The sequence below is a fragment of the Pteropus vampyrus genome, unplaced genomic scaffold (genome assembly GCF_000151845.1).
Source record: "Pteropus vampyrus isolate Shadow unplaced genomic scaffold, Pvam_2.0 Scaffold1, whole genome shotgun sequence".
NCBI classification, from domain to species: domain Eukaryota; kingdom Metazoa; phylum Chordata; class Mammalia; order Chiroptera; family Pteropodidae; genus Pteropus; species Pteropus vampyrus.
In genome coordinates this window covers 25,301,784-25,314,661 of record NW_011888782.1, presented here as the reverse complement: position 1 = coordinate 25,314,661, position 12,878 = coordinate 25,301,784, and the positions used below count along the sequence as shown (strand labels likewise).

The window sequence follows — 12,878 nt, the reverse complement described above, 5'->3', positions numbered from 1 at the left end:
TTTATAGTACTTACTTGTTATGATTTTGTGTTGTAGCTATTATTTTTGTATCTATTTTCTCTAGTAGGTAGAAATTCACTGGTATAGGAAGAAGGGTTAGGGCTGGAGACATTTTCTCTGCTCCCACTGTTTGTAAAAGGCAGTCTGAGAGAACTTTAAATTGACTAAGGTTCATCCAAGTTAACATGTAGAGGAAGCAAAAAGTAACATTTCCCTCGAGCCAGCTATAACCATGAGAAGAAATAAGCAAAGGAGAAGATAAAGAAGAGTGTTCTCTCCCTCCCCAACTGCGTCTTGAACCCTGGCAAAAAATAAATCTTCTCTGCCTAGTAATGAAGAACGGGGTGAGAGAAAAACATGTCTAGAGTTTCATGCTATTTTTTACACTTAATTAAATCTTATTTATCTTTTCAGGTACAGCTTATATCATATTTCCTTTACGATATGTCTAATGATTACTCTAGCTGTCAATTAGCTGTAACTCTAATATTACTTATTGTTTGGAAGTTCATACACATTAGTCTTTTCTGTCTCACTATTTTTTTAAGTTCCTTTAAGGAAAGGATCATGTCTTATACATCTATTCAGCTTTTATGTCTACTATAGCTTGTCCCATAGTGCTTAGTACATTATCCAAGTTCCATATATTTAGAAAAAATACCAAGGATGTGGGCATGTATGATGACATTAATTGCTTGTTCATTCAACATATATTTTTTTGCAAGACACTGTACTACCACTGGGAGTAAAACAATTTAGGAAAATGGAATAGTACTTCTTAATTCACAACAACAGAGTGAACTTGTAAATATAAAAAAAAAATTGTGAACTCTTCTTGCTTCAAATCAATTTAAATTGTTTATGTTAGAGGCAATATGGTACAATGACTGAGAATATGTGTTTGTAGTTAGACCTTGGCTCTGAGTTGTGTGACCTGAACAAATATCTTTCTAGGTCTATTTTGCCATGTGTAAATTGGAGAAAATAGTACCTGTTTTATCATTAAATGAAATAATGTACATAAAGTGCTTACCATTGGTCTGGCGCATAGTAAGTCCTCAGATGGTAGCTCTTATGTAAATTATTTTTTAAATTGACTTCTTTAAATGTAACTAGGCTACTACCTTATTAGAAATTACCTTCTGATAACCTTGCTTTTATTTCTATGTAAATAATTTTTCAAGGAAGCATTATAGGATACAAGGAGGACATAGAACTTATAATAAAAAGTTCTGGGATCTAATGCTATTAAGAAATTTTCTTTATTTCAAGAGATGAGTTTTTGTATCCTTTTATAAGACTGTAGAGAGCTAAACTAAACATAGTGTCATCTAGGTCAGAAAAAATACATATGTTTCTTAAGTGTTATTGCTATAGTAATTTTATGTTATAATATTTTTCCTTTGGAATATAGAATGATATAACATATCAACTTTTCCCCTCTCTGCTTGTTTTTAATTGTTATTTCATTAGGCTATTCATTCAATTGATTGGCACCATGAAGGCAAACAGTTCATGTGCAGCCATTCAGATGGCAGCTTGACTTTATGGAACCTGAAAAGCCCAAGTCGTCCTTTCCAGACCACAATTCCGCATGGTAAGACATATGCTTTCAAAAGAAAGAAACTAGAATTACTGTGCCTTCACTTAAAGTAGGAGAGGCGGTATCAGTGTGTTTGGTAGAAAGAGGTGATAGAACATAGCTTCTGATTCTAAATACTTCTTTTATACCTCCTTCAGATCCCCTATATTATGCCCTAAACTTTCTGTGCTTCCCTTCTTCCTGTCTATCCACTTTCCTGCTTTGTAAGTGATATTTATATAGACCCTTCCAACCAAAATTAGATAATGGATGGTTAATGTATCTGAAGCAGAGGATGTATTTGGCCAATTTTAAAGGTTAAGGAGCTAGTGAGAAAATGGCATTACCTAGATCTGACTTTCAGACCTAAGTCCTGTACCGCTTTATAATCTGTTGTTTTCTAGTTTCCCCATTTATTTCCATTTTTGCCATTTGATTCCACTAAATTATGACTGTGGTATTCTTATAGGTTGTATTTATAATATCTTCCTCACTGAAAAGAGGTATTTAGCATTTATGTTGGATCTGTTTACCTAACTGGGCAGAATAAAAAGTTCAATAGTATGAATATCTTTTATTCAGATGACCATATTATCTCCAAGAATATTGGTGATGATCTGAGTTCCATGTTTACCTCACATCGTTGGTTGTTTCTAGGAACAGAGAGGTCAAAACCTTGCAGTTAATCAAACACATTCTATCTTATAATTTCTGAGCATTTTTTATAGTGTCACACTTTAAAATAAGTGGTTTTGTATAATGAGTGACTTATAAATCACTAGTTAAAATTATTCATCTTGTGTTGGTCTGTCAATTTTTGTACCACAGTTGCATGCTGCATCTGTAAATGATTAATGTATTTAACCTCGCCGCTTTACTTAGAGATTACATTTAGACACTTACTTGAGATGCTTTATTTAAAGATTGCCATATGGAAACCTTGATAGGTGTTTGCTATACATCCACTCAGGTTTAATTATTCATTTGTATGGTGGGTTCCCTTCCTCTCCACCTCTGCTAAAAAAAAAAAAAATCGTTATGTCTTTTGTTTGCAAATGTGCAATAAGATTTATTCATAAGTTTTCTTTTTATTCTCAACAGTCAACTTCTATACAAGTTCTTCTTCAGTTGATTGGATATTTAATCCTTTCACATGTTTTACCATATCCATATTTATTTTATTACTTTGGGTTGTTTTCTTTAATTTTGTTTTCCTTTTTAAAAGAACTGTAGTTCTGTTCACAGTTTGTTGAAAACATCGACATCTGTTTCTCTCATAACATATAAATCAAATTAAATTCCTGGTGACTGACTATGACATAATTAAGTCAGTGTCAGTGATTTTGGTATCCACGGTCATATCTATTTATATTCTTTGGGTTCATTTCGTTCCCTTTAATTTAGCTGTTTTTATTTTCTAAAATAAAATTTTTTTTCTAAATGGCACTTCAGCTGTATCCTATAAATTTTGATATGTAATTTCATTAATATTATGTAAAGTTTCATAAATATTCAGTTTGAGGTATTTTCTAATCCCTATTATAATTCTACTTTTTACCTATCAGTTATTTAGATATGTGATTTCTAACTTCTAAAAGTGTTTATAGTTTTTACAATTAGTCATAGTCAGAGACTGTGGCTTTGTACTAGTTCTACAGAATTTACTGAGATATGCTTTATAACTAGACATACACAATTACTATAAAGTTCCAAGTGTACTTGAGAAGAATGTACATTTCTTAATTGTTACACAAAGGTCAAACTTGAAATTTTGTTTATTTTGTACTGTTTAAATTTTTGCATGTTTTTGTTGTTTGATTTTTCAATTCTGAGAGAGGTAAATTAAAATCTCTATTATTATGGATTTTTCATTCTAATTCTCTTCCTTCCTGCTTTACATACTTTAAAACTCAAATAGGTAAAGGTGTTTAATAACATTAATCAGATCCTCTGTGATTTTCCCAATATATGATTAGTACTATCAATTTCTGAAAGAGTGGTATTAAAATTTCCTAACATGATAATAAAATTGTCTACTTTTCACTTTAATTTTCTTTTTATTAAATTATTGGGGTGATATTGGTTAATAAAATTGTATAGATTTCAAGTGTATAATTCAATAATATGTATATTGCATTGTGTGTTCACCACCCAAAGTTAAATTTCCTTCTGCCACCATATATTTGACTCTCTTATTTTTCCTACTATGCATTTTGAGTCTTTATTATTAGACATTCCTTATGTCTCTTATAGAGAGCATATAGATGGGTCTTGCTTTTTTTTTTTTTATCCAGTCTTATATCATTTAGTTGGAATATTTAGTCCATTAATATTAAATGTAATTACTGTTGGGTTGGATTTAGGCCTACCAGTTTATTTTTTGTTTTCTATAGGATTGATCTATTTGTCTATATTTCTCCAATACCACATTGTTTTGATAACTGTAATTTTATATAAGTCTTAAAATCCTCATAGTTTCAGTATTTCCCCTTTGTTCTTCTTCATTATTGTATTGGTTTTACTGGATCTAATGCCTCTTCATATAAACATTGATATCAGTTTGCCAATGTCTACAAACTAACGTGCTTGGATTTTGATCAAGATTGCATTGAATTTATAGATCAAATAGGGGTGAACTGACATCTTGACAATATTGTCTTCCTATCCATGAATATGAACTATCTCTCCATTTATTTAGTTCTTTGATTTTACTTATCAGAGATTTTTCGTTTTACCCATATAGATCTTATATTTTGTTAGACTTATACCTAAGTATTTCATTTTTTAGGTGCTAATATAAATGGTATTATATTTTTAATATCACATTTAAAAATATATGAATAACTCATACAACTTAACAACATAAAAGCAAACATTCCCATTAAAAAATGGGCAGAGGACCTGAACAGACACTTCTCCCAAGAACACACACAAATGGCCATCAGACCATATGAAAAGATGCTCAACTTCACTAGCTTTTAGGGAAATAGGAATCAAAACCACAATGAGATACCACCTCATGCCTGTTAGAATGGCTATCATCAACAGGACAAGTAATAAGTGTTGGAGAGGTTGTAGAGATAAAAGAACCGTCACTTACTGCTGGTGAGAGTGTAATTTGGTACAGCCACTCTGGAAAATAGTATGGAGGTTCCTCAAAAAATTTAAGAATAGAATTACCATATGACCCAGGATTCCCTCTTTTGGGTATCTACCCCCTAAATTTGAAAACATGTATCTGTGAAGATATATGTACCCCGATGTTCATTGTGGCTTTATCCACAGTGACCAAGACATGGAAACAAATTGTCCTCAACAGATGATTAGATAAAGAAGATGTGGTACGTATATACAATGGAATATTACTCAGCTATAAGAAAAGATGAAATACTGACATTTGTGACAACATGGATGGATCTTGAGATTATCACGCCAAGTGAAATAAGTCAGACAGGAAAAGTTGAAACCATATGATTTCACTCATATGTGAGATATAAAACTGAAAGACAAACAGAAACTCATGGACACAGACGACAATTTAGTGGTTACCAGAAAGAAAAAGTAGAGAGGGGAGGTAAAAAAGGATAGTGAGAGTCAAATATATGGTGACAGAAGGAGACTTAACTTTGGGTGATAAACACATAATGCAATATATAGATGATGTATTATTGAATCGTACACTTGAAACCTAATTAATTTTATTAACCAATGTTACCATAATAAATTTAGTTAAAAAAATTTAAACTAGCAATTACAATATAGAAATAAAAAATTTCTACTTATTTTTTGCTGGTATATAGAAAAACAATAGACTTTTATATATTAAAATTGTATCTTGCAACCTTGCTATAATCACTTCTTAGTTCCAGAAGATATTTTTGTTGATTGTTTCAGATTTCCTACATAGACGGTTGTGTCATTTGCTAACAGTTTTATTTCTTCCTTTCCAATCTGTGTGCCTTACATTTTGTTTTATTCTCCTATTTCATTAGCTAGGACTCTAGCATAATCTTGTAAGGGAATAGTAAGAGGGGACAACCTTGCCTTGCTCTTTCTTAACTTTACTAGGAAAGATGTGAGTTTCACCATTAAGTATAATGTCACCAGCAGGTTTTTTGTAGATATTCATCATCATCATGTTGACTAAGTTTCCATGTATTCTTAGTTTACTGAGAGTTTTTTTTATCATAAATGGATGTGGATTTTATCAAATGCTTTTTCTGAATCTATTTGTATAATGCGATTTTTCTTTTTTAGCCTGTTGATGTAATGGGTTATATTAATTGGTTATTAAATGTTAAACAAGCCTGCATACCTGGCATAAATCACATTTAGTCATGGTATAGAATTCTTTTAATACATTGTTGGATTTAATTTGCTATTTTGTTAATGATTTTTACATTAATGCTCATGACAGATATTGGTTTGTGGTTTGTTTTTTGTTTTTTTTTTTCTTTTGGTAATGTTTTTGATTTGGGTGTTAGAGTAATGCTGGCCTCATAGAATGAGTTAGGAAGAATTCCTTCTGCTTTTATCTTTGATATTGTAGAGAATTGTAGGGATTGTAAGAATATAATTTTTTACTTAAATATTTGGTAGAATTCACCAGTGAACCCATCTGGGTCTGATGCATTCTGTTTTGGAAGATTATTGATTATTAATTTAATTTCTTTAATAGATATAAACTTGTTCAGATTGCCCATTTCTTCTTGTGTGAGTTTTGGCAGATTGTGTCTTTTAAGGAATTAGTTCATTTCATCTAGATTTTCAAATTTGTAGGCATAGAGTTTTTCATAGTATTCCTTTATTCTCCTTTTTATGTCATGGGATCTTTAGTGATATCTACTCTTTCATTTCTGATATTAGGAATTTGTGTCCTCTCTCTTTTTTTCTTAGTTAACCAGGTTAGAGGCTTGTCTATTTTATTGATCTTTTCAGAGAATCAGCTTTAGATTTTCTTGATTTTCTCTGTGGGTTTCTTGTTTTCGATTTCATTTATGTTTGCTCTAATTCTTACTATTTTCTTCTGCTGTACTTGGATTTAATTTGTCCTTCTATTTCTAGGGTTCTAAGGTGGAAACTTAGATGATTGATTTTATATCTTTCTTCTTTTTTAATATATGCATTCAATGATATAAATTTTCCTCTAAGCACTGCTTTTGCTGCATCCCACAAATTTTGATAAGTTGTGTTTTCATTTTCATTTAGTTCAAGACATTTTAAAATTGCTTTTGATATTTATCCTTTGACTTTTGTATTATTCAGAAGTGTGTTGTTTAATCTCCACATAGAGATAGAAAGCTGGGAGAAGCATCATTACCACTCATATAACAACAACAAAAAACTAGACAAACTGCAAATTAAAACTTTTATTGAATTCATCAGAGAATTAAGGAGACAGAGCAAACAACTAACTTAAAATCTGGGGAGAAAAAGGTGCCTACAGGGAGAACAAGTACCTGCCTTTGCTTGTCTAGGGCAGATACCATTGGATGCCACTAACACCAGAAAAAGCTTTAGCAATAATTTTTTTAAATGAATTTTTAAAGCCTAAGTATGGGCTAATTTGAAAGTATGAAGTAGTCTAGGGCTACAGACATAAGGTCTGTGCATGGTCTTGTAGTATTTTCATCTTTTAAAGAAGTTGACAAAAGAAAATAGATCCATTATACATATGTGTGTGTGTGCGTGTGTGTGTGTAGAATTTGTTATGTTAACCTTTTTGCTTATCATTTGTGGTTCTCTTCTTTTTCTGTGGATTCAAATTACCATTTGGTGTCATTTTCTTGTTCTAGTATAGCTTTGTTCCCACCTATCTTCTTTGTGTTGTTATTGTCAAATGTGTTATATATCCACACTATAATTATGTACATATTATTTTAACAATTGCTTCTTAAGAGAAGATTGGAGAAGAAATATGCATTTATGTTGTCTTTTGTAATTATCTATGTAATTACCTTTACCGATACTCTTTGTTTTTGGCTCCATTTTATTTTTCTAATAAGAAAGTCAGCTGTTAATCTTATTGGGGCTCTCTTGTATGTGATAAGTCATTTTTCTCTTGCTGCTTTCAAGATTTTCTTTTTGGCTTTTAGCATTTTTACTGTGATGTATCTGTGGCTCAATATTTTTGCTTTTTATCACACATGGAGTTCATTGAGGTTCTTAGATGTGAAGATAATGCTTTTCATCCAATTTATAAAGTTTTCAAGCATGATTTTATGAATGTTTTTTTTCTCTTTTCTTTCTTCTCCTTTTCGTACTCCCATTATGCATATGTTGGTGTGATTAATGATATTCCACATTTAAGATTATTCATTTTTCTTTCTTCTTTTTCCTGTTTTTTTTTTTTCTCGCTGCACTGTTGCAATAATCTCCTACTTATTTTTCCAGCATCAGTATCTTATGTCCTCAAAATTGCTCTAGTAAATGAAGCCTTATTCACATTTCTAAAATATTTCACTTCCCAGCATGAAAGCTTTCAGTGACCGTCCATTGTCTATATTGCCAGTTTTATAGATTGCCAGTCTGGCTCCTTGCACCTCATTAGCATTTTTTTCACTATTCTTTTACATGAATCTTTTAATCTACCCAAATTGGCTTATTCATTATTCCTTCAACACACTAGGCACATTCTGTCTCCATATCTTTTCTTATGCTCTCCTACCCAAATTCTATCTATTAGTGCTCAGTCTAGCCTTTAGGTAAAGTTTTTTGTAGAACTCCATAAAGTCTTCTATTATAAAAGGAAACCACAGTTTTATTCTCATCTTTTACAACACTTTATGTCTATCACTCATTTGCTTATGGTACCTCATATTGTTGTTCTTATATTTGTTTTGTTTAATTTAGCAAATTTTATACTTCTCGATGGTCAGTTATTTCTTTGTACCCTGACACTTAGTCTAATACTCTGAACATAAGGATTTTCAATAAATGGAGTTGTTGATTCTGATTTTTACACAATATGACATTTAAGCATATTTTAATTATTGACAGGAAATGAATATAATCACAGAAGTAAACCTTTACCCCCAAATTAATTTTGGAGTTGGACATTGAAGTAAAATGTTAATTAATTATTAGATAACTTTTTTTCTACTGAAATCAGTACATAATACCAATGTGTACTGATTGAAAAATAATAATTGGTTCCATAAATATTGACAATATGACATATACTGTTTTGGTTAATTAATGGCTTGGCAATTATTAGAGAAGCACTGGATGAAAAAGACATCACCATGAAAAGAATGGATCTCTTTTTTTGGCTGTGTCATTTTGTTCTTTCTATTCTCATTCATTACCAAAACCAGTAATCAGCAACCAGCTAAGCTATTCTTCCTCCCTAAGACAACTGTTCAGAGTGAGTCCTTGAGCTAAAGTGTCTCTTCATAAAGCAATTTTGGAAAGCATGCCAAAAGCTTGCTTTGAAAAAGCAGATAAGGCATGTTGTATGCTGACACCCTGCCCTTTAAACAAATTAAATACAACTATCATGACATTCTATTTGGTTTTGGCTATGCCACTCTGAAGCTATCCTGAAAATTTACACATATATGCATGTAAACACCTCCTTATATAATAGGTATCTATGTCTATAAACAATTGTAGCACTACAAGAATAAGTAAGGGTAATTACTAAAATAAAAAATATATATCATCAAAGAATATCAATTTTATCAAAGTGAGACACAGAATCATAAGCAAAAGAATAAATTGAAAGATAAGTATGTTAGATGCAGAAGTAGTTTTCCTTCCATTTCATACTTTTTTTGATTCTTTATTCAAAATCTTATGGAATCTAAAGAACATAACACTTCCCCTACAAGAAACTATTATTTTTTTATGCAAATAGATACCATCATTAAAATTACTTTTTAAAATCATGAAGTGTATAATCTGTGTTCCTTGTCTAATGGACTTTCTTTAATGAATTTGATGAAAATGCAATGGTTTTGGTAGTCTATCATAAACTTTAAATATCGTTTTTCTGTATATGAAAGGGGTTTGCTTGTATTACAGATAAAATTTTTAGCCTAGTATGGATTTTCATAATAATACATTTCACTTTGTAGGTAAATATGTATATCTTCAGTTACAAAATTATTTTATCTTGAAACTTAATTAAAATAACCTTACATGAGACTAGGTTTATATATGGAGAATGTAAAGCAATACAAATTTGATAAGTTCACAAATAACTTTATTGATTACATAGCAGTCAATTGTTAAGATTCAATAAATTGTTTACAAATTTAACAAAAATATTAGGATACATAAACATGTGTTTATCCTATTATAAAAAATACATAATTACATTATCTTTTTTCTTTATATTCCTTTAGTAAAACTTTTTAATTCTCATGGATGAGTAGAATTTAAATCAGATCTAATAAAATCCTTTTCCTTTCTTTAGGAAAAAGTCAAAGAGAAGGAAGAAAATCTGAATCATGTAAACCAATTCTTAAAGTAGAATACAAGACATGTAGAAACAGGTATGCATTTTTACTTTGGGAGATATGGGAAAATATATAAGAAACAGAGGCAAGAAAGACAGATAACGTTTAATGTTTATGTATTTTTAAAGTTTTATGTAATTATATTAACTGGCAGAATCCTCTATATTAACAGTAAAAGATTTCTCATTGTCTAATAAGCATATCTATGATGATCATTATTATGAATATTACAAATAACAGCTGTTTATTATTTTAAAATTTCTATGAATATTAAGATGAGTTTTATATACATTAATTTTAACAATGTAGGACTTTTTGGCAATGCACATTGGTAGTAGCAGTCATTTAGCATTGTTAAGCAGAGCTATTTATTGGTATTGCACATGAAGGAATTAAATACATAACCAAGCCTCTGTACTTTAGGATCTTAAATTCTGAAGTTGGAAAGATTATAATTAATTTGAAAGATAAACAATTATGTATGTTGGCATAATAAAATACAACCATATCTTATACTGCAACAATATTCTATTTACTTGCAATAATTATTAATGGTAATATATTCATACAAAATTACCATAATTCCAAATCGTGCTTAAATTTAAATTTTATTATAATCCTAAATTGGACAATCCTACTTTGTATTACTTATCTGCTCACACTAGAATTTTTTTGGTATTATAGGTATACTTAATGTTGTTTATATCTATTCTAAAAGTTGAATACAATAACATTATGGTCATTTTTAACCAGTATACATATGTAGTTTATTTATATATAAAACTTATACAAAATACATATATGTATATTTGTGCAGTTTGTTAGGTATATTAAAATGGAAAAGAATACTGCCTAATTTTGAATCTGTTGTAGTCTAGTAGCAGAAGTAAGGCCATAAACTTATGGTTTCTATACAACAAGTGAGGTACTTTCATAGAGACATACTATGAGAGCACAGCAAAAGTCACCTAACCCTAGAGAGAGTGGAGAACAGTGAAGAGAGAGATCAGTGAAATTCTTCTTGGGAAAGGAGATGCCTGAGATGGTACTTAAGGAATGATAGGTTAGTAACAGGGAAAGGGAGGAAAGAGTGAAGGTGGAGAGAGGGTACTTGAGGAATCCAGAATTCAAGTCAAGAGTGTAAAGTAATGGTTAAGGTTATTGGCTTATAGAGTAAGACAGCTATATGACATTGAACATTTTAACTAACTCTTTTAAACTCTAATTTCCTCATTAACTAGACTTATCTAATTGTGCTGGTTGGGAGGATTAAATTAAATTATGCATAAATTTGTAATGTCATATATTTGATGACTGGTAAATAGGTTTTTAAAATTTTCTCTCCATTTTATTTTTATTATTTTTTATTAAATTTATTGGAATGATATTGTTAATAAAATTATATAGGTTTCAAGTGTACAATTCAATAAAATGCCATGTATATATTACACTGTGTTCACCACCCAAAGATAAATTTCCTTTCATGAAGTTTTTAAATAATATTTTTTATTTTTCAGTTATAGTTGGCATATAATATTATATTAGTTTCAGGTGTACAACATCTCTATATATCTCACAAAGTGATCAGCCGAATGAATCTAGTGCCCCTCTGATACTGTAGATGATTATCACATAATTTGAGAAACATTAGAAATAAAAAACATGGACTTTTGGATTTGGATTTGAAGCTTGCCCTGCCACTCACAAGATGTGTAACCTGAATAAGTTATTTACTCTGCATGAATCCCAGACTCCTCATCTACAAAATGGGGCTAATAGTGCTTTACTCAACTGGGTTGAGGATTACATAAAATTTACTTTATATGTGCTCATGGCACAATATATGCCAATATATTGCCAATATGCATGGTAATCATTCAGTAAATTGTAGCTACTTTGTACTACAGGCAGTACAGATCACTGCATAGGCGAATAGGCTTTGAAGTCTGATCTGTTTTCTTTTGGGTTTTTCTGCTTAGTTATTATTTAACCTTATTAATTAAATGAGGACAATACTAATGCGGATTTAATCTGATAATTAAATATCTAATGCATTATCCATGAGTGGTTCCCTAAGCGTTTCCTGAGTAAATAACTTTTTATTCAATCATTTGGTAGTTTACAGAAAAGTGCACATATATCAACAATTAAATTTACACACAGTGTTTTCTGATTCAGAGCCATAATGAGAGCAGAAAAAGTTTGCTCTTTTCCAATATTAGAAAGGACATTTTTCCAATGTGCTTACAAAAAAGAGGGAGAGTAAATTGCATCTTATCCTATGTTTGGATTAGTACTAGGAGGTGAGAATTAATTTACTCACTTTTACATGGAAAAAATAGTTATTGTCTTTATTAATATTTGAAGCAGATATTAAGGTCAGTAAGTATGAAAAGATATGTTTTCCGAGTTGTGACTTTTGTTGCAAAACAAAGTAACAGTCAAAGGTACACAAAACCTATACTCATTTCTTTAGAAATGATTTAATCTGGAGAAGTCTTCTTACTAACATAAATATATATTTAGAAATAACAAAATTGGTCCTTTTTCATAAATTAATTAATTTATTCATTATGGTGACATTGGTTAACTAAATTCAATAAGTTTTAGTTGTACACTTAAATAGTAAGACATATATATATTTAAAATGTATGTTCACCTCCCATAGTTAGATTTCTTTCTGTCACCACATATTTGACCCCCTTTACTCCATCTATCTCCTCGCTCCTTCTCCACTCCCACCCTCTGCTAACCACTAGTCTATAGTCCATGTCCATGAGTCTCTGTTTGTCCTGTTCATTTGTTGCTTTTAGGTTTATATCCCACATATAGAT

The 12,878-nt window shown here is 30.4% G+C and overlaps 1 protein-coding gene across 1 annotated transcript in view; it reads left to right on the top strand.

Moving 5' to 3' along the window:
- Window positions 1-12,878, top strand: part of STXBP5L (syntaxin binding protein 5 like) — a 279,142-nt gene that overhangs the window by 91,671 nt on the left and 174,593 nt on the right. Inside the window, exons 7-8 of the mRNA XM_011355337.1 lie at window positions 1,474-1,597; window positions 10,002-10,080. Of these exons, the coding sequence (XP_011353639.1) occupies window positions 1,474-1,597; window positions 10,002-10,080 (203 nt within the window). The remainder of the gene's footprint in view (window positions 1-1,473; window positions 1,598-10,001; window positions 10,081-12,878) is intronic.